Source organism: Lonchura striata, chromosome 18 (assembly GCF_050655825.1).
Source record: "Lonchura striata isolate lonStrDom1 chromosome 18, ASM5065582v1, whole genome shotgun sequence".
Classification (NCBI taxonomy): domain Eukaryota; kingdom Metazoa; phylum Chordata; class Aves; order Passeriformes; family Estrildidae; genus Lonchura; species Lonchura striata.
The window spans coordinates 2,600,396-2,621,790 of record NC_140720.1 but is presented as its reverse complement, the minus strand read 5'-3'; the positions used below and the strand labels follow the sequence as shown (position 1 = coordinate 2,621,790).

The window sequence follows — 21,395 nt, the reverse complement described above, 5'->3', positions numbered from 1 at the left end:
CTAGAGGGATGAGCAGACCCCGCTGTTCTGGGGCTCCCAGTGCTGCCCAGAGCCAGGACTGGGAGGCACTGGGGGAATTCCAGGTCTTGCACAGCTCAGGAGGGTGCAGACACACTGCTGAGCCAGCAGGCACCACCTTTCCTTGAGCCAGGAGAAACCTGGCATAAAAAGCAGCCTGGGAAAAAAAGCAGCCTGGGATTTTTTTACAGCAAAAAAAATGTTGGTTTGGAATGGCCCTAAAATTCCCATTCTGCATCAGACACCCTCTGTGGCTCAATGCCTCCATCCCACACAGCCCTGGGCAGATGTCCCACAGCAGAGGCTCCTCCAAAATATTATCTGAGCTCCTAAATATCCTTATCCAAGGGGCAGCTCCATCCCAGGGCACCCCTCAGCTCTGCAGTGGTTTAAAGAATAATTAAAGTGAAAAGCCCCCAGCCCCACTGAATTAAAGAGGAATTTCAGTGAAAGCCCGCAGTCCCACTGATTTAAAGAATAATTAAAGTTAAAAATCCCCAGTCCCATTGAATTAAAGAATAATTAAAGTGAAAACCCCCCAGCCCCACTGAATTAAAGAATAATTAAAATGAAAACCTCCCCAGTCCCATTCAATTAAAGAATAATTAAAGTGAACCCCCCCAGCCCCACTGAATTAAAGAGCAATTACGGTGCAAACCCCCCAACCCCACTGATTTAAAGGGTAATTATGATCTAAACATGGCTTTTAGCTCAACAATCAATATTTGTATCTGGGAGAGCTTCCTGGTGGGAGGGGGGAGGAACTCCAGCATTGATTTTTAGGGAAAAGGCATATTCCATCATCCTGTGCCATATACCACGTGCAAGGGCAAAAAAGGGAGGCCTGGACATGAACAACCTGCTCAGGACACCGGGAGCTGCCAGGGAAAAAACGTGTGGGGATGGAAATCAGATGGGAGGGAAATCACAGCACAAATCATATCAGAGCAGCCACTCAGGGAGAGGAAACCTGCTCCTGCAGGAGGGAAAAGGATCCCAGCTCCTGCAGGAGGGAAAAGGATCCCAAACTTCTGCAGGAGGGAAAAGGATCCCAGCTCCTGCAAATGTACAAAGGGTCCCAGATCCTGCAGGAGGGAAAAGGATCCCAGATCCTGCAGGAGGGAAAAGGATCCCAGCTCCTGCAGGAGGGAAAAGGATCCCAGCTCCTGCAGGAGGGAAAAGGATCCCAAACTCCTGCAGGAGGGAAAAGGATCCCAGCTCCTGCAAATGTACAAAGGGTCCCAGATCCTGCAGGAGGGAAAAGGATCCCAGATCCTGCAGGAGGGAAAAGGATCCCAGCTCCTGCAGGAGGGAAAAGGATCCCAAACTCCTGCAGGAGGGAAAAGGATCCCAGCTCCTGCAAATGTACAAAGGGTCCCAGATCCTGCAGGAGGAAAAAGGATCCCAGATCCTGCAGGAGGGAAAAGGATCCCAGCTCCTGCAGGAGGGAAAAGGATCCCAAACTCCTGCAGGAGGGAAAACAATCCCAGATCCTGCAGGAGGGAAAAGGATCCCAAACTCCTGCAGATGGAAAAAGGATCCCAGATCCTGCAAATGGAAAAAGGATCCCAAACTCCTGCAGAAAGGAAAAACATCCAGCTGCAGGAAGATGAGCAGGATGAGCTCTGCCCAGCAGCTCCCCAGTCACTGGTGCCCAGCTCCGGTTCAAACTGGAGTTAAACTGGTGTGTGAGAGCAAAACCAGCTGGGAGAGCTCACCCCAAATCCCAGCCAAGATGGGAATTCACCCATTTTCCCAGGCCAGAGGGAAGTCCACCCATTTCTCCAGCTCCACCAAGAGCCCAGGGCTGCCCATGGCTGCTGTCACCCCCAGCAGCTCAGGAGCCCCTTGTGCAGCCCTGCCAAGACCCCGGGTGCTTTCAGGGAATAAACCACGGCCCAAGGTGCCCCCAAACCCCTGGGAGCACCCCGAGGCTGAGGAGGTTTGGGGGTGCTCAGAGCTGAGGAAGCAGAAGCAGAGCCAGGCTGGTCCCAGCGGCCAAAGCAGCAGCAGGCACAGGGAGAGCAGTGAAAATCCCAAAACAGCTCGGGCTTTTTTGGACCTAAATCCACCCCTTGGGGTGACACTGCAGGGAAGGAAACGGGGCACAGGCAGAGCAGGACTGTGTTTTTATGTATTTCTGTCTCCAGGACATGGCCAAACTGCTCCACACACCCCCAGGGGCTCAGGGCCACTCCAGTGTCCTCACAGCTGCATTTTGGGATCACTCCACGCCCTGGCAGCCCATTTCCCACCCCACACCTGCATCCACAGCCCCTCTGCAGCTGGGCAGTGCTTTTTTACACCCTCCACTATCCTTACAGTGTTGTTTAGGGGCAGTAATCTGGGCAATAACCCTTTTTTTCTGGGCTCCCCACACTTCCCAGCGCCTGCTTCTCATTCCACCCCTCCAAACCTTCCTTAGGGTGACTCCAAACCATTCCCATCCCCTCCCAGCTGAAGAAGCAGCTCCAGAACACAAATGAATTCCTGTGCTGGCTGAGTGGAGCCAAACCAAGCTCCACTCCAGGGGCTGCAGCAAACCAATTGTTGGTTTGGTTTAATAAACCTTGAAATTTCAGGCTTTTTCTCAGAGCAGCTGCACTGGAGTGCTTAATTCTCTGTAGCAGACTTCAACTTCCCCCCACTCAGCCAAGGAAGAAAAGAGCAGCAAGTGAGCTCCAATTCAGCAATTCTCCAGACATCATAGGTCAGATTTGCCTTTAGAATGGATTTTTAAGTGCAAAATAACTGCCACTCATGTCAACTAGAAACTCTCTGTTCTTCAGGAGCTCTGACATTTTGATCTAGATAATAAACTGGTTAGCCTATGAAACAGGAAAAAGTCAATTAGAAAAGTTAATACCAAGCAAGTTCACCTGTGGATTTTCTATCTGTTTAGAGCATTTTAATTTATAGTCTACTTAAAATACTCAACATCTAGAAGCCCCTAGAGCTGCTGGGCGTGGAGAGGAGTTCCTGAGGAATTTGTTTCATCTGAATTAAACAGACTGTGAGGTGCAGCCAGGAAACAAAACCTCCTTGACAACAGTGGGTGATAAGTGAGGATGCATTTGGGAAAAGGCCCCACAAAAAAACCTCCCTGCACCCCCAGAGCCTCCCCAGCTCATCACTGAGTCCCAGCAGGCTCCTGGATGAACAAAAAGCCCCTGGAATTAAAGACTGGCTGCTCCACACACAGATCCCATCCCCAGAGCCCCTGCAGCCAGCACAGCTGCCCACTGGCAGGTTGGCTGGAAATCCTCATTTCAAGCTTCCAAAATTGACTGATAACACCAGAATGACAAATGTGTAATTAGCTAGAAGCGTGTAATATCACAGGGTGAAAAATTTAAAGTTTAGGGGTTTAGAATATAGTAATAAATATGAAGCAAAATAGAAGTTGTAAGTTATTCTTCTTTACCTTCTTTGTAAGTTTAGGTAGTAGTTTGTAATTGAACAGAAAAGTCTGCAGTGCAGACTTGGAAGAATTAAGTATCATTTCTTAATTAGATAATTTAACCTTTAAAAACCTTATAACAAAAAAATAATTAACCATTTTATACCTTATTAATAAAAAACTACAAAACTCACTACTGTAAAAACTGTAACATTAATAAAAATATTAAACACCTAAATCCAAACACAATCATCTCAAATACCTTCAATCCCAACCTCGACAAAAATAAAGGGGAAAAAACCCAAAGTTAACCATTTTCTGTCCAGATAAACCTGCTCTGGGTGCTTCACTGACGGCAGAGCTGGGTCCTCTACAAGTAAATCCAAGAAGCAGCAGCCACCAGGTGGCTTTTCAAAATTAAGTGAAAATTCCTGGTGGCAGGAGCAGGGCAGGGCGTGGACGGTGGGGGCACAGACCCCGAGTGAAGCAGCAGGAATGATGTGCCCTCGTGGGTCTCAGATTCAGTCAGAGACAGAAACAAGAGTTTCTAGCCAGGCACAAGCCTGGGGAAAAGCTAAAAAATAATGTAAATAGTGATTTCTCTCTTATTATTAACATTGTTTAAAGTTCTAGCACTGTGCATCAAGCACTGCACACCAATGGTTTGAGTTATTTTCACTTCAGGACCAATGGAGTTGGTCCCCACAAAGCTCCGTATAAAAGAGCAGTATATTTTAAATAAACCAGATTTTTTACTCTCAGCAGACTTCTGGTCAGAGTCTCTTCATTCCCGTCCTGCCTCAACAGCAACAACCCCTCTGATTTATTCCTGTGCAGCTCTGGCTCCATAAATCCACATTTAGCCCGGCCCATAAACGCCGAGCACGGCACCGGGCTGCCAGGGACGGTCAATAACCATTTGAAACGCTTCAGAAAGGGGCATCGGGATGTTTTTTAATCAATACAGACACTGCCAGAGGCATTTATCACCCAGGCTGGCTCTGAGCCCTCCGGAGGGATTGATGGCTTCTGAAAGCTCAAGGAGCACGGTGTGAACGTGTCCAAGTTATCCCAGACAGAGCTGGGAGCACGCAAAACTGGGCAACAGCCCCCTTTTAACTCCTTTTAGAGCAGGACTTTCACTTTATATAAGTCACAAGGGCTTTTAACTCCTTTTAACTCCCCCTTTTCACTCCTTTTAAAGCAGGACTCTCACATCATATAAGCCACAAGGGCCTAATGAACCTTTTGGATGCACACAGGAGGCTCTGGCTGAATGGCCCCGATCAATCCCCAGGGTTTGGATCCATCATTTCTCCCTCACAGCCACTGCTTCTGCTCAGGGAGGGAGGGAACAGGGAGAGGATCCACAGGCTGAGCAGCAGGAAGCTGCCCCTGCTCCTGGCAGGGGAGCTGGGCACGGCTGGGCAGGTTTTCCCTCAGGGTTTTCCTTCTTTCTCAGAAGAAGCAGGGAGAAACGGGCATTTTTTGGCTCTAAGGACAAGCCCCACTGATGTGCTGCCTCAAGCATCAGTGCCAAGCCCAAAATTCACCTTGTGTTTTCTCTCTGTGTTGGTTCCCAGGGGTTTTTGGTCTCCTCTCCCCAGCTCCTCCCAGCACACTTCAGTGCACTGAGAGAAAGAGATGCAGCTTCTGCTTCCTCTCCTGTGCAGCCCCCTCAGGCAGCCCTGGTGCATGGAAACTTCCTTTGGAGGGGAAAACTAGGGCCAAAAATGGCAAGAATGAGCTTAGGGAGGGGGTGATGCTGCTGCAAGGGGCCCAGCAAGTCCTGGCAGGGCTGGGGTGTCCCCAGCCCACCCAAATCCCCACCTGGGCCTCAGATGTGATGCAGCAGCTCCAATTTAAGGGGAAAAAAACCCACAATTTCTACCTACTGAGGTGTCCATGCAGGTCCCCCAGAGCTCCCAGCTGATCTAAGTAACGAGCTTAACAAAATTTCATTTCTAACAGACGCTGCTGCAAACACGGGGTGGTTTTTGCAGCCACGAAATCCATCTGGATCTGCTCCCTGAGCAGCCAGGCAGGGATGCCAGGGCAGCAGCTCCTAAATCACAGCCCAGAAAAGCCAACTGAGTCATTCCTCCAGTAACAGCAGTGACTCCACACTGCTGCAGCCAGAGGCACAACAGGCACCACGGCGTCAGGGGAATTAAAGATGATCCACTTGAGCCATGGCATCAACACCTTCCACCAGCCCAGGTGGCTCCAACCTGCCCTTGGACACTTCTGGGGATGGGGCAGGCACAGCTTCTCTGGGAATTCCATCCCAGCCCCTCCTCATCCTCACAGGGAGAGATTCTGCTCTCCCAGGGATGGATTTCACCCTCCCAGGGACAAATTCTGCTCTCCCAGGGAGAGATTTCAACTTACAGGGATGGATTTCACCCTTACAGGGACAGATTCTGCCCTCCCAGGGATGGATTTCACCCTCCCAGGGACAGATTTCTCCCGAACATCAATCCCAGCCCACTCCCTGTCAGCTTGAAGCTGTTCCTCCTTGTCCTGTCACTCCACGCTCCTGTAAAATCTCTCTCCAGGAGCCAGCCACACATCCCTGGGTCTGGGGTGGAGGATGAGCAGCAGAGATGCTGCTGCTTCCTCAGACATTTCTCTGGAGTTGAGTTCAGCAGCCAGCACAGGAATTCCCAGCACAAAAATTCAATTCCCACTGCCCTTCCCTCCCTGGAGGCCGCTCCTGCCCAGGCACCAAAGGGATATTTGGGCACCAAAGGGATATTTGGGCACCAAAGGGATATTTGGGGTTTTCTCCAGCTTTGCAGCCACCTTGCTGTGCCCTGCTCTGCCCCAGCAGCTCCCCAGAGCTCTCCCAGCTGCAGGGGGATGAGGAGGCTGCTGGAGCAGCATCTCCCACTCCAGACCTCCAGACCAGGCTGGGGATCTGACTCAGCAGCAGGAGGCATCAGCTGTTCCATACCCAGCTGTCCTGAGCCCCAGCTCAGCTTTCCAGCTGCTCTGCTGCCTGGAAATCCTTTCTGGGACACAGCAGGGTCAGGCCTGGCCTCCAGCCCCGGCTGACCCTGCCCTGGCCATTTCCTCTGGATTGGGCACCTGGAAAAGCAGCAGGACGGGCTGGCCCCAGCCCTGGCTGCCCACAGGGAGCAGGGCAGGGTGGGCACAGCCCAGCCAGGGCACTCCTGGCACCCCAGAGGGCTCCAGAACTGGGAACAAACCCCCCAGCTCCATCCCAGCTGCTCCCAAGAACTGAACCACAACCACAGCCCTTGCCTACCCAGAGCTCTGAGAGACAAGGCTGGATTCTCTCTCCCTTGCAGTAATTAAAGCCTGGTGATTATCCCACTCATCAAACGGTCTAGACAGACTTTGCAGTGCAATTCAGGGCGAATCCACCATCCTGCATTTCCCAGGGATACACACACCTTACTCCAGGCAGCCACGAGGCACAGGCAGCTTTTAGCAGCTCCCAGAAAGTTTCAATTCTACTCAGGACAGGCTGGAGAGGGGCTGGAGCAGAGTAAAACCAAGTGATGGAAAGCCAAAGGATTTGGGATGAGGGGGAAGAGCAGCCATGGAATGGTTTGGGATGGGAGGGAGCTTAAATCTCATCCCATTCCATCCCTGCTATAGCCTGGGCTGCTCCACAGCGCTGCTGGCTGAGGGAAAAAACCCAAATTAGGCTTTTTTGTCTCCCCAGAGCAGATGAGGGACAGGTTTAACTCCCACCTTTCCCCCACCTCCCTCTCCTAGGTGTGACGGAAACCTCCTGGCTTGGCGAGCACAGCCCAAAGCCTCCCCAGGCAGGCTCCAAATGCATCCCCAGCCCCAGAGAGACCCCAGCCCCACAGGCAGGCCCTGGAGAGAGGCACAATTCCCACATTTCCAGCCCTCCCCATCCCAGCTCCTCACCCCCATCCCTCCCCAGGCACCCCGGCAGAACAGGGCAGCTGCTGCTTTGGGATTTTCCTTTGTTTTCACAGCTTTAGCGATTTAAAAAGATGTAAATATGAAGGAAGGGTCAATGATTCAACAGTGATTAAGCCTGAAATATTCCACTTAGTACCCATTAGACTTTGAAAACACCCATTATGTTCCCAGAGCTTCCCCAGAGCCCGGCAGGCACTACCCAGCCCTAGGGAAAGCAGCTTTCTTGGAAGGCTGGGGGCATCTTGTGAAAATACCGAGTTTATTTCACTAGAAAGAAAGGGGAAAAAAAAGGAAAAGACAATAAAAAGAATTAATGTATTGTAGGGTCTTAATACCATTTCCCCAGAGAGAGGAAAAAAAAAAACAACAAAGCCTAATGGAAATTTTCTATTCCCAAAACCATTTGCACTGTTATTGTCTGCAACCAAAAAAGAGATGGAAACATAAAAACCACAGCAGCTCGAGCTGCTGAGAACTGCAGGGCTGAGCACTTCTGCTTTCCCTTCAAGAATAAAATTAAACTGTGCCTGAGATGGGAAGTTTGCACCTGACAAAAACATCAACCCCCCTGCAGCTGCCTCCTAAAGACTCACAGGATGCAAAGCTCACTGCATGGGGCAGAAAAAATCCTCCCATCCCTCTGGAAAAAGCCAGGCTGCTTCCAATCCTGAGGATTTGCAGCGTTTTGGGAAATGTGCAATTAAGCAATGTGGTTAAATAAAAGAGGCAGATTTAAGAGGGGAGCAGTGCTGCTCGTGGCAAAAGGAAGGAAATCAATCTGCTCCCAGTTGCACTCGTCATGTTTTAAACCACAATTCCAAGCAAATAAGCGGAGGAGAAATAAAATTAATTTAATGAATTGCATTTGCTTTGTCTCCTGGAAAGCTGTTGAGTGGAGGAAGAGCCACTTGTGCTGTCTCAGTGGACATGTCCCCACCACCCACCCCACGCACACCCCGGGGGCTGGGGAAGCCCAGAGAGGCACCCAAAATTCCTTCTTTAAAAGGTGTTTAAGTAGGAAAGAGTGTGTTCCACCCTCTGGCAGCTGCGATTGGATTCACCCCCAGAATGAGGGGGGACAGCAAGTCCCCAGCTGGCACTGGGGAGGCCACAGGGGCAGAGCTGGAAATACCCCGAGGGTTTCACTCCTCCAGCACAGCAGAGAGCTCCTGGTCAATAATTCATGGCCCAGACAGCACAAGTGGCTTGGAGAGCTGCAGGAGAAAGCCAAGAACAAGAAGGCAGCAGAGGGAGGGAGGGAGAGGGGAGGAACCCCGGGGATGGGGATGGGGATGGCAGCCCCGGTGCCAGGGCAGCTCTGTGCCCTCTGGGGGTGGGATATGGCAGGATGCTTGCCTGGCTGGAGCCCAGCTCTACCTATCCTGATGGCCAGCTCGTTCCCCAGGTCCCGGCCAGGCTCCTGCTCCTGCTTCTCCTTGACGGCTCGCTGCTCCCAGCTCAGGGCCACGGCGGCGTGGGAAGGGCCAGGGAACCCCTGCAAGGCAACACAGACACGTCAGCACATCCCAGAGCCCGGCCCTGGGGAGCAGGGTGGATGGGGATGGAGCAGGATGGATGGGGATGTGTCACAGCAGCTCCTCACCGCTGTGTCACCCGGGCTGGAAAATGTGCCACTCACAGTCTCTGCACAGAGAGACTCCATTCTGTCTCTCAGGATTCCTTGGAGAAGCACAGAGAGAAGAGAAAGCCTTATCTCTGCTGCTTTGTTTTGCCCATGTGGAATGTGGCTGTTTACCTGCAGTGATTGCTTGATGAGATTTTAGTGAAAGTTGTTGAAGTTCAATGATCAATCAGATCCAGCTGTGGCTCGGGCTCTCAGCAGTTATGACTTTGAGTTAGGTAAGTAAAAAGTGAGTATGTAGAATAGGATAGTATCTCTTTAAATAGCATATTAATGTCATATAGCATAGTTTTAATAAAGCAATCCTGCAGCCTTCTGGAGCCAGACAGAAATCATCATTTCTTCCCTGAGCCGGGGGTCGCTGCATTGTTGCTACAGAAAAGGACCTTAAAGTCCATCCAGTGCCACCCCCTGCCACGGGCAGGGACACCTTTCAGCAGCCCAGAGTGCTCAGAGCCCTGTCCAGCCCGGCCTGGGACACTCCCAGGGATGGGGCAGCCACAGCTTCCCAGGAATTCCACCCCAGCCCCTCCACCACCACAGGGAAGAATTCCTTCCCCGTATCCCATCCAGCCCTGCCCTCTGGCAGGGGTAAGCCCTTCCCAATCTCCTGTCACTGATAAAAGGAATCCAGGTCGGTGTTTCTGGATGTGCTCAGGTTCCTCAAAGCCACCTGGAGCTACCACAGCAGGAGGAACCTCGGGATTAGAGGCACGGGAGCACAGCACATGTCCCTGGCAGTGATTTGTGACAGGGTGTCACCCTGAGTCCCCTCCTGCTGCAGGGCTGGGCATGAGCCCCAGGAGCATCCCGAGAGGGATGTGCAGCTGGGATCAGCCCCAGGAGCATCCCCAGGGAGGGACGTGCAGCTGGCATCACCTGGAGTCACCCCGGGAGCAGGGGTGTAGCTGTGGGGATGAGGGCAGCAGATAACCCAGCACCCTGAGCCAGAGCAGCAACAGGAGCCTCACCGGGGGGGTCACACGAACCCAAAATAAAGGTTAAAGATGAATAACTCAACTGGCTCCTCTCCCCTCATTTGCATAACGAGTCTGAGCAGGGCTATTAATACTAATGACATATCTGCAGTTCAGCCCGGAGCTCTCACCTCCACTGACCCAGCTGGAGGAGCTGGGGATGAAATCCCTCGGGAGGTGGGAGAGCCTCCCCTGCCAGCACAGCTCCTGCAGCAGCAGGGCAGGAGGGAAGGAGGAGTTCTCCAGCAAAACCGGGTGCTGAGAGCCAGCAAAGGGAGAGGGGAGCTTTGCTTGGATAAGGAATGAGGGGACTGGGGATGGGAGCTCAGGGGCCCCTCCTGCTGCAGGGTGAGGGAGTCATGGAATCCTGTCCCAAAATCCTGGAATGGTTTGGGTTGGGAAGGACCTTAAAGCCCATCCCATTCCACCCCTGCCATGGCAGGGACACCTTCCACTGTCCCAGGGTGCTCCAAACCCCATCCAGCCCAGCCTGGGGCACTGCCAGGGATGGAGCAGCCACAGCTGCTCTGGGAATCCCATCCCAGGGCATCCCCTGCTCACAGGGAAGGATTTCCCCCAATATCCCATCCCTCCCTGCCTCTGGCAGTGGGGAGCTGCTGGAACTCAAAACGCCCCTCAGACATTTTTGGAGGTTCCAGGCCCTGGTCAGAAGCATTTGAGACCCTGGCAGGCAGCTGCAAACAGCTGTGATTTTGGGTTTGAACCATGGAATGAGTTACCAACCTTGCAGGTGGAACAAACAGTCACAAAAGTTTAGATATTAGAGTAGGAGTAGTCACAAAGTAAAGGGGAGAATTTTTTAGTATTGTACAAGGGGGTTTTAACACCTGTACAGGGGGGTTTTTACTTTGTACATGGGGGCCAGAGGTTTTAAGATGGAGGAATGTAGGCCAGTCCTGTTCCTCCTCTTTCTCCTTCCTCACCTCCATGTTCTTGGTGATGTTGGCACTCACAGATTGGTTTAGAGTAGAAAATCACCATTTAATATAGGAAATAGGCACTGGGAAAAACTGTAACCATGTAACACGTAATGTACATATAAAAGATAGAAAATCACCATTTAATATAGGTAATAGGCATTGGGAAAAACTGTAACCATGTCACACGTAATGTCCCATATGAAAGACAGCAGCAGCCCTGGCGGGGAGAGAAGAAGCAGTCGGGGTCAGAGAGGATGTCAGGGTGTGTGTGTGCCTCTGCCTGAGCTCTGAGCAAACCACAGCAGCCCCAGGAGAAAATCTTTTAGATAACTTGCAATAAACTGCCTTGAGACCAACAACAGAGACTGCTGAGCCTTTCTTTGGAAGCTCGGGCTGGAGGAGAGACTTTTCAACCCCACGGAGCCCCTGAACCAGGCCGGGGTTCTGACAGGGAACATTCCCTGTGTCCTCTCCATGCCTTGCCCAAAGCCTCTCCCCATCCTTCCTGCTAAATCCAAAGGGATTTTCACCTCCAGAAAGGAGCAGCACCCCAAAAACCAAACCCACAGTGACCCCCACAAAGCTGCACGGAGATGGAGGCGATTGCAGCTGGATTTGGGGGGGACAGGTGCCCTCCCCGCCGCCGGGGACAATTTGTGACAATATCGGTGACCTTCAGCAAAGCACACGACTGATCCCAGCTGAGACTGCTCTGAGTCATCCCAGCCCGGGGCCTGCAGGAGGCCCTTAATTGGAATGTGTCAGTGGGTTAAAAAACACTGCGGAGAGAAGAGGAAAGGCAACTGGCATTAATTAGTTCATGGCAGTAATTAGCGTCGGCTGAAATAACCACGGGGGTTGATTATTGCAAAAAGCGAGAGGCAGGGAGAGATTTGGACAGGAAGAACTTGGAGGAAAACTATTCTGGGATGTGGGAGCTCCCACTGCACTCCTCTGCTCGTGGAGTGAAGTTGTGGGATTGGCCTGACCCTGTGTGGAGAAGAAAATGAGGGAAAAAAGTGTCCTTTATATAGGAAAAAGGTGTCCTTTATATGGGAAAAAGGTGTCCTTTATATGGGAAAAACGTGTCCTTTATATAGGAAAAAGGTGTCCTTTATATGGGAAAAAAGGTGTCCCTTATGTAGAAAAAAAAGTGTCCCTTATAAGGGATCCTTTTTGATACAAAATGGATATTCTTTTAGATTTTAAAAAAATATGTATCCTTTTAGGCAAAGCAAGGATTTGGGATCACATCCCCCTGCCCAATATGTTAATTGATCTGAAGGCAATTTTAAAAAGAATTGGAGACTGACACCTCTGAGAAATAATCTGCTCTTCTCCTCCAGGCCAAGGGAGGAGAGTGAATTCATGAAGAAATCCGGATGGGCTGGGAGAGATCAGATCACAGCCCTGGATGCTGCTCCTCCTGTGCAGGATTTTAGCAGGGAAAACGCCCTGGCAAAGGCTCTGCAAAGCCCCAGCACCACGATGGGAAAGACAAACAGAATCCATTTTACTGCTCTCTGTAAAAAAAGAATAAAAATAATATCCCCAACTTGTCCAGGAGCAGACACAGAGATAAGGGACGGTAAAAATCCTGGGTCAGGTGGGGCCCAGAGGCTCCTGTTTCACACTCAGGGAGTGATAACACCCAGAGAGAACAGAGCAGGGACCAGCAGCAGGGAGGGAAGAGAGAGGGTGGCTCAGGGCTGCTCCTGAACATCTGGACAGAGCCCAGGGCAGCAAAGCCTCTAAAGGGGGGAATGATGCCTTCAGTCTGAGCTGTTCTATTCCTCACATTCTGCACTGCATTGGGAAATAACTCTGAACTCCATGGAAAGTGTCAGCAGCTCTCCTCACAGCTCAGGCACACTGAACAATCCTTCTCCAGCCCAGAACCAGCCCAGGCACACTGAACAATCCTTTTCCAGCCCAGAACCAGCTCAGCACACTGAACAATCCTTTTCCAGCCCAGAACCAGCTCAGCACACTGAACAATCCTTCTCCAGCCCAGAACCAGCTCAGCACACTGAACAATCCTGAACCAGCCCAGAACCAGCTCAGGCACACTGAACAATCCTGAACCAGCCCAGAACCAGCTCAGCACACTGAACAATCCTGAACCAGCCCAGAACCAGCTCAGGCACACTGAACAATCCTGAACCAGCCCAGAACCAGCTCAGGCACACTGAACAATCCTTCTCCAGCCCAGAACCAGCTCAGCACACTGAACAATCCTGAACCAGCCCAGAACCAGCCCAGGCACACTGAACAATCCTTCTCCAGCCCAGAACCAGCTCAGCACACTGAACAATCCTGAACCAGCCCAGGCACACTGAACAATCCTGAACCAGCCCAGAACCAGCTCAGCACACTGAACAATCCTTCTCCAGCCCAGAACCAAGGACACCGCTGCAGCTCCAGCCCCGAAAAGTGCAAACAGCAGGAAATGGAGGAGAGCAAACTGGGAGAATGGGACTGCACAACCTGGAGCTGGACTTGGACAATGAACCCAACATGGAAACGGACCAAAACTTGTAAAAGTGTGAAAACTCATGATCTGTCACCCATCTTGGGTGTAGCCCTGGCCAGGCTCTTGTGCTGCCCAAGGTGAATCCTTTGAGGCCTTTTAATAAATCCCCACTTTATTCTTCAGCTCTGTGGGAATCAGAAAAACAGAAACTTCCACAGACACTGAAGGGTTTGATCTGCAGCCTTGGGAGAAGCTTGGACTGATGTAAAAACACAATGCACAGGTATTAAGCAGGAAAATCATAAATTTCTGTTTCTACAGTTGTAAGAAAAATGTGCCTGAAGTAAGTGAGAATCTGCATGGGTAAGAGGCTGAAGGGTTTGCAATGCAGGGATGTGCTTGTATAAAATAAGCCAGGAGTTTAGAAGTTATGATAAAAGCATATGTGTGCAAGGGAGACAGAAGCCATTAGACAGCAGAAGTAAAGGTGACGGGTTGGAAAAGCAAAATAAACCCTGTAACAACTGTCTGTTGGGTTAGAAAGTTCTCTTATCACCTTGTAAAGAACAAACTTGTGACCTCTTTTAAGCTATGGCTGACTGCTTGTTCCTGTAAAATCTCACAGCCTTTGAGACTGATGTTTATCTGAGCAATAAATCCTTCTTAGCCTGAAAATAGTCCCATCCCCTCATTTTTAGCACCAGCAAACTCTGTTCCAGGCAGCCTCTCCCCCCCGCCACATGGAGCATCTCCAGCCTGGCTCCTGCAGCCCCACAGGAGCTGTGGGATTGGGAAAAGGTGCACCCCCAGCCAGGAACCCCAGAGTTTTCCCCAGATCTGCTCCAGGAGCAGCTCCCAGCACCCTGAGCCCTCCCCAAAAGCTGCAGCCAGGGAGTGAGGTGGGAGCAGGGGAGGGTGGCCTCAGTTTCCCCATGGCAGCTCACGGCAAGGATGTTTGAGAGCCCTGGCTGCTGCTCCTCCTGCAGCTTTGGGAGCAGCCTGGCAGGGCAGGGGTGTCAGTCCCCTCCTCTGTGTCCCCCCAGCGTGGGGACAGCCCTGGGGGTGCCACCGCAGCTGCCCAGCCCTGGGAGCTGCCAGCTGACCCTTGGCAGTGCCCAGGTGCAGCCGTGTCCTGAGCTGGCAGCACCAGAACCCCCCCAGAACCAGCAGGAGGGAGGCAAAGCGACCAAAAAAATCCCCCCCAGACCTTGAAAAATCAGGAATGGGGGGAAAGAATCCCACAGCCCTTCCAATCCAGAGGTGCTGCAGCCTGTACCAGCCAGCCCAGCCCAGCTGGATCCCCAAAAATAGGCAGGGAACATCACTGGCACCAGCCCCAGCAGGCAGGGGGGCACAGCCCAGCCCATCCTTTGGCTCAAACAAAATAAAATATTAAAAATGAACACGTGGGGTTTTCCCCCTGGCACATCTGGGGCTTTTCCCTCCCCAGGAGGGAGGAGGGGACACACTCCCAGTCCCCTCGGGAAGCTGGGATGTTCCTCTGACACAGCACAAGGCTTTTGTAACCTCTGCCACGACCAAAACAACAGCACGGGAATGTTATCCCTGCTTTGGCCAAAAAAAACCAAAAAAAAAAACCAAACAAACCCCATCCCTGCAGCATCAGGAGTTTCCTGTCACCAACCTCCTTCCCACCAGGAACCCTGGAAAAGCCTCAGCCACAACCAGCACAGTTCATTTTTCAATGCAGTAATTGCTCCAAGCAGAGCATCTGAGCCCAGCAGAAGCAGCGAGGATGGAGATGCACTCCCAGCTGTGTGCTGGGAGGAGATTTGCCTCTTCCAGCCACAGCCAGACCTCCAGGAGTGTTTTCCTGGGGGGGTTTTATTTTCCTCACACCCCCTCAGAGAGGTTGGTGCCAGAGAGGCAGCCCCACAATGTGAGATTTTAATTGTTTGAGATGTTAATAACCAGATGGGATCAACAGGAGCCATTCTGCACACATCTATTAAACCCTGGCAGGGACCAGTTCCACCCCTTTTCCCACTCCCTGCCCCCTTCCCACGTGGATTTCCACAGGCTTTTTGCCAGGGTGAAAGAAAAAGCAAACAAACCTTCAATTAGCAGCTCATTCCTCCCCAGTATTTCCTCAGCAAGGATTTCGCAGAGGGAATTGATGGGGAAGGGTGAGCTTTGGGGTGTGGGAGCTCTGGCAGGATGCAGCAGGGCTCAGCCAGCCATCCATCCTTCCCCAAATGAAGAGCCAGGAGCGTGGCAGCACTGCCTAATTCCATTACTGTGACACACGGCTTCCTCTGCATCCTCAGCCCCCCCTGCGGACGTGAGCGAGGCCTCGGCAGCCCCAGCCCCCATCCCAGCCCCCCGTATTCCATCCCAGCCCCCTGTGTCCCCCTGTGCCCCATCCCAGCCCCCTGTGCCCAACCCAGCCCCTGTGCTCCATCCCAGCCCCTGTGTCCCATCCCAGCCCCCTGTGTCCCCCTGTGTCCCATCCCAGCCCACTGTGCCCCATCCCAGCCCCCTGTGTCCCCCTGTGCCCCATCCCAGCCCCTGTGCCCCATCCCAGCCCCTGTGCTCCATCCCAGCCCCTGTGCCCCATCCCAGCCCCTCCAGGAGCTGCTCCAGTTCCCTGTGCCCCATCCCAGCCCCTGTGTCCCATCCCAGCCCCCTGTGTCCCATCCCAGCCCCCTGTGTCCCCCTGTGCCCCATCCCAGCCCCCTGTGCCCCATCCCAGCCCCCTGTGCCCCATCCCAGCCCCTGTGCCCCATCCCAGCCCCTGTGCCCCATCCCAGCCCCTGTGCCCCATCCCAGCCCCTGTGCCCCATCCCAGCCCCTCCAGGAGCTGCTCCAGTTCCCTGTGCTCCATCCCAGCCCACTGTGCCCCATCCCAGCCCCCTGTGTCCCCCTGTGCCCCATCCCAGCCCCCTGTACTCCATCCCAGCCCCTTGTGCCCCATCCCAGCCCCCTGTGCCCAACCCAGCCCCTCCAGGAGCTGCTCCAGTTCCCTGTGCCCCATCCCAGCCCCTGTGTCCCATCCCAGCCCACTGTGCCCCATCCCAGCCCCCTGTGTCCCATCCCAGCCCCTGTGCCCCATCCCAGCCCCTGTGTCCCATCCCAGCCCCCAGGAGCAGCCCAGGCACGGGCTATGTGGGATTTTGCCCTGTAGGAATTTGGGACTTTCTGTGCTGCCAGGCACTGACCCCCAGGAGAACACTGCACTGACCTGAGGCCGTGGAGAAGCTTCCAAAATGGAATGGTGGAACTGGGATTGTGGGGGTGGAGTTTGGATAGAAGTGTGTGATATCACAGGGGGAAAACTCAGAGTTTGGGGTTTAGAATACAGGAATATCTATAAAGCAAGATGGAGGTTTTAGGGTGGAGGCTGCTCCTTCTTCTCCATGGTTTGGGTGGTTTTGTGTAATTGGATAAAAAAGTCCCCACTGTGGACCACAGGTGGTTAGTGATTGGGTTAAAAATAAAAATAATTTAAGTGTCATCTCTTAATTACTCACTTCATCCTTAAAAATCCTTGTAGAAAGAAAGATGGGTCTCCATTTTTAGTTTGTTAGAGTGAAGTGCTGCAGAGCTCAGGGTTGCTGAGACTGTGACAGAAATGAGGACTAACAAACACCTGAGTCCCAACAAGAAATACCTTCTCACACATTAAATCCCAACCGTGGCAAAAAAAAAAAACCCAACCAAAATCAGCAAAAACTCCACAGTGAGTCAGAGCTTCCCCTGCAGCTCCAGAGCCGTGGGGATCCCCATGGAAGCAGCTTCCCCCTCCTGCCTCCCCCCAGGCAGCCACAGAACCTCCCCTGCTGCCTGCCCTGACACCTTAATGGCAGGTTTGCCTTGCAGCCTGGAGGAATTAATTTGGGGTTGTGCTCTGAGCAAATTCAGAGGCACACGGTGAGCTCCAGAAGGGCTGGGGGAGCATCCAGGGCCCGGATCAACAGGGGCTGTGCACGGGCAGAGGGAGGGCAGGGAGGAGATCCTGCTCTGCTCCTCCTTGTGGGAAACTTCCATGCACCCTTCCCAGCCCAAACAGAAAGCAAAATGCAGGCAGCAAAGGCTGAGCCAGGAGGAGGGAAAAGCCCAGGGAATATCACAGCTGGGAACAGGGAATAGCCCATGGACTATCAGAGCTGGGAGAGGAGAAAAGCCCAGGGAATATCAGAGCCAGGAACAGCGAATAGCCCAGGGAATAGCAGGGCCAGGAGGAGGGAAAATCCCATGGAATATCAGAGCCAGGAGGGGAGAAAAGCCCATGGAATATCAAAGACAATATGAGGGAAAAGCCAGGGAATATCAGAGCCAGGAGGAGGGAAAAGCCCAGGGAATATCAGAGCCAGGAACAGGGAAAAGAGCATGGAATATCAGAGCTGGGAGAGGAGAAAAACCCACGGAATATCAGAGGCAGGAACAGGGAGAAGCCCATGGAATACCAGCAGCCTTCCCAGCAATTCCTGCTGCAGGGGCAGGAGGCTCAGGATGGAGAGGGGGATGCAGGAGGGCTCCATGCAGGGCAGGAGCTGCTGGAATGAAGAATTCAGCCAGGATTTCTCAGTCCCTGCTTTTTCCCAGAGGGATTTCTCAGTCCCTGCTTTTTCCCAGAGGGATTTCTCAGTCCCTGCTTTTTCCCAGAGGGATTTTTCACCCCAGCCCATCCCAGTGCTCCCAATCCCACAACCCTGAACAGGCTGGGAGGGGATTCAAGCCCGACTCAGAACCAAGGAGCTCTGCAGCTCCAGCTCTGGGACTTCCCAAATAATGCTTTTATGAAATGCTTGATGCATAATGAGAGAGAATTCTAATTAAGAGCAGCTGACAAATTGCACTGCGGCAGTAAATAAGCCTTTATCTCCATTAATAGAATGAAATGCTTTGGTAGAAATTAGGATAATTAGGATTTTGTGGGGTTTTTTGGCAAAGAATTCTGACCTTTCCAGCCACCACTGGGTTCCAAGCACTGAAGGGCTGCACAGGGGCAGGGCAGGGGTGGGAAGCAGGCAGGTTTTCCATGGATCCCAGGGAAAAACAGATCAAAAAGAAACTTGGGGGCTTCTGAGTCTCTCCCAGGATCCCACGGGTGGGTTTGTTTGGTGGTCAGCACCACCAAACAGGGATTTTCATGGCACAAATTCCACCTGGGACAGGAGCCAGGGATCAATCCCTCATGGATCTGTAACCTGTGGGTTGGGGTTAATTGATAAATTAATTAAACCCACACCCAGGTAACTCTGGGTTCTTTGGAGATGGAAGGGAAGGATGTTTCCCAATGGGAGGCTTTGCTGCATTCCCAAAAAACAAAACAGCTCATCCTCAGAGGCAGATCCCTCCTTCCTCCCCAGCCTGTGGAGAAGGGCCAGGGCTCCACAAAACCAAACAAACACAAGGGCTGCTGTTTGTTTTGCCCTGAGCAGAGGAAATCTGAGCAAAGCAGGAATGCAGGAGCCCCCAGCTCCATCCTGCCCCTCCAGCAGGGAAAGGCTCCACCCCAGCCCCACACTCCAAAACTTAATAAAGCAGAAAACCCTGCCTGGAAAAACCCTCCACCTCGCCCAGCAATGAGGTTGTGCAGCTAATTAACTGGCTGGGAGTCCCAGCTGAGGAGGAAAAAGCACATTAAAATGGGAATGGGAGCTGGGCAGAGGAATTTGGGTCCTGCACCTTCCCTGCAATAATGACCCAGCACAGGGAGAAGCAGGGCACAGGCAGGAGCAGCTTCCCAGCCCTGGGGGTGGGAGTGCACCCACAGCTGCCCTGCCTGTCCCAGCACGTGGAGAATCCCCAAATCCCTCAATTATTGAGGCTGGAAAAGCCTGCCAAGATCTCAGAGTCCCCACCTTGTCCCCAGAGCTCCGAGTGCCACCTCCAGGGATGGGCACTCCAACTCCCTCCAATGCCTGGCACCTTTTCCTGGAAGAAATTCCTCCTAAAATGCAATTATTTACAAGGAATCACTTCCTAGTGGCCCCCTCTCCCAAAAAATATATGCTCTCCATGGTTTAATCCGGCTGTGGTTTAGGCCTGAGGGAAAAATTGCAATTTTAAACAACGTGCAGCTACACCTTGATGGTCCTTCCTCCTCCTCCTCTTCCTCCTCTGTGCACCACTCCCAGCTTTCCCTCCCAAAAGGGGACTTGTATGGATTTAGAAGGCAAAATATTCACCCTGAGGGCACATTCTGAGCCAGACACGAGGGGATCCTCGGGGCTCTTCATGGAGCTCTCAAAGCCTTCCCAAGAGCTGTGGCCCAAAATAGCCCAAAATTCTCTGTGCAAAACATCCAGTCCCAAACCATACTCCCAAAGAGCCTCCAAGCACGTCCAGAAAAAGGCAGGAGCACCAAAAAAATCCTGTTTGGAGGGGGCCAAGGGGATTCGGCTCCCACCAGGAGCATCCTGACCCTGCTCAGGGGAACCTCGGGGCAGCTGCAGAGCAGAGCCCAAATTGTTCCCCAGGCAGGTGTGAGACAATGGCCAGAGAGGGATTTTGGCTGTGCTGGGTCTGTGGGATGAGGGGAATAAATACCCACCCCACAAAAGGCTTTTTAAAGGCACTTTTAAACAAAGCTGCTGTTTGTTTAAACCCAAGGAATGCTCTGCCCATCACATGAGGCTTTATTGATTTCCTCTGTGCTCAGGAGCAAAATAAAACCACCAAACCTGTACCCAGCAGACCAGGGGAAAAAAAAACACCACTAAAATCCAATGGAGATGGTAATTCCAGGTTGGAATTACAGCCCTGGCTCCCCATCCTCCCTCCCTGATCATCTTTCACACCCCAGGTATTGGCAGGCTCCTGGTCAGAGCGGAGTGATGGCCCAGCAGCTCTGGCCTGGGTTATTCATTAACTCCTGCTGCTCCTGCAGCCTCTGCCCTGCTCCCCTGGGAGACCCCCAGACCCCCCAGCAGCCCTGGGACCCCACAGGGCAGGGATGGAGCTCCTCCCTGTGCACACAGATGCTCCTGAGCAAAACCAAGCCTGCAGGGAGAGGAGATGAGGCTGATGAAGCCTCATTATCCTATTTGGTGATTTAATGATGGCAGCAGAGGAGTGGGAAGGGCAGGAGCTGAGGCAGGGCTGGGGCAGCAGCTCCTGGGGCTTTGCAGCTCCCACCAGGACCAGCTGCATTCCTCCTTCTCCCTGCTCCAGCCCCAGCAGGGAATTCCATGAAGAGCAGGAGCCAGGGAGCTCCTGGGGGGCTGCGCTGCACCCAAAGCCCCCAAAACCCACCCACATGGGCTTGGGAACACCTCAGGATTCCTCAGGAGAGCTCCCGGGGACTCAGCAGCTCCCAGGGAGTGGTAAAATCCCTCAGGGTGGAAAAGCCCTCTGGGAACAGCGAGTGCCACCACGACACGTCCCCAAGTGCCACATCCACAGAGCTTTGACCCCTCAGGGGTGGGCATCCACCCTGGGCAGCTGGGCCAGCTCCTGACGCTTCCAATTTCCACCTGCACGTGAAAATCCAGCAGCAAATGCAGCCAGGGACTGCCTGGAAACCAGAGCCAGGGCTGGGGGAATCCTCTGGCCCCTCCTGGGATTGCCCCAGGAAGGGCAAGCAGCACATCCCAAAGCCAATAAAACAACCAACCTCTGAACAAAACCCACCCCAGGCAGCAGAGCTGCACGACAGATTTGAAGGATGGGAATAATAACACTTAATTCCAGCATTCTTATGCCTTTCAGTAGATCCAAAATAGCTCCTGAGCCATCAGGGACCTGATGCACTGAATTTTAAAGTAAACTTTCCCTCAGAGGCTTTGGGTCTTGGCAGTGAAGGCACTGAGCCCCAAACCCTTTTTAGGAAAGGCTCCAGAGGCTCACCCAGCCCCATCAGCACCCAAAACCTCCACAAGCACCAGCTGAAATTTAAATTTAGATTAAAAAAACAGGTTAAACTGGAGGCTCCATGCCAGGAGATTTGGGGAAATCGAGGAGAGCCCATTTCTGAAACCCCTGGGATCTGTTTTTGCCCTGCTCTCACCCTCCAAGTGACCCCAAATTTCCCAGTGAGGTTTGCCAACCCCAC

The 21,395-nt window shown here is 52.6% G+C and overlaps 1 protein-coding gene across 4 annotated transcripts in view; it reads right to left on the bottom strand.

The window, feature by feature from the left end:
- The window catches only part of SLC39A11 (solute carrier family 39 member 11), a 91,949-nt gene that overhangs the window by 58,080 nt on the left and 12,474 nt on the right, over positions 1 to 21,395 (bottom strand). For 2 of the 4 annotated variants that reach the window (XM_077787397.2, XM_085556634.1), the window contains one exon: positions 8,699 to 8,837. In XM_077787397.2, coding sequence (XP_077643523.1) covers positions 8,699 to 8,837 — 139 coding nt within the window. The remainder of the gene's footprint in view (positions 1 to 8,698; positions 8,838 to 21,395) is intronic. The other 2 variants (XM_085556633.1, XM_085556635.1) reach the window with 1 other exon arrangement.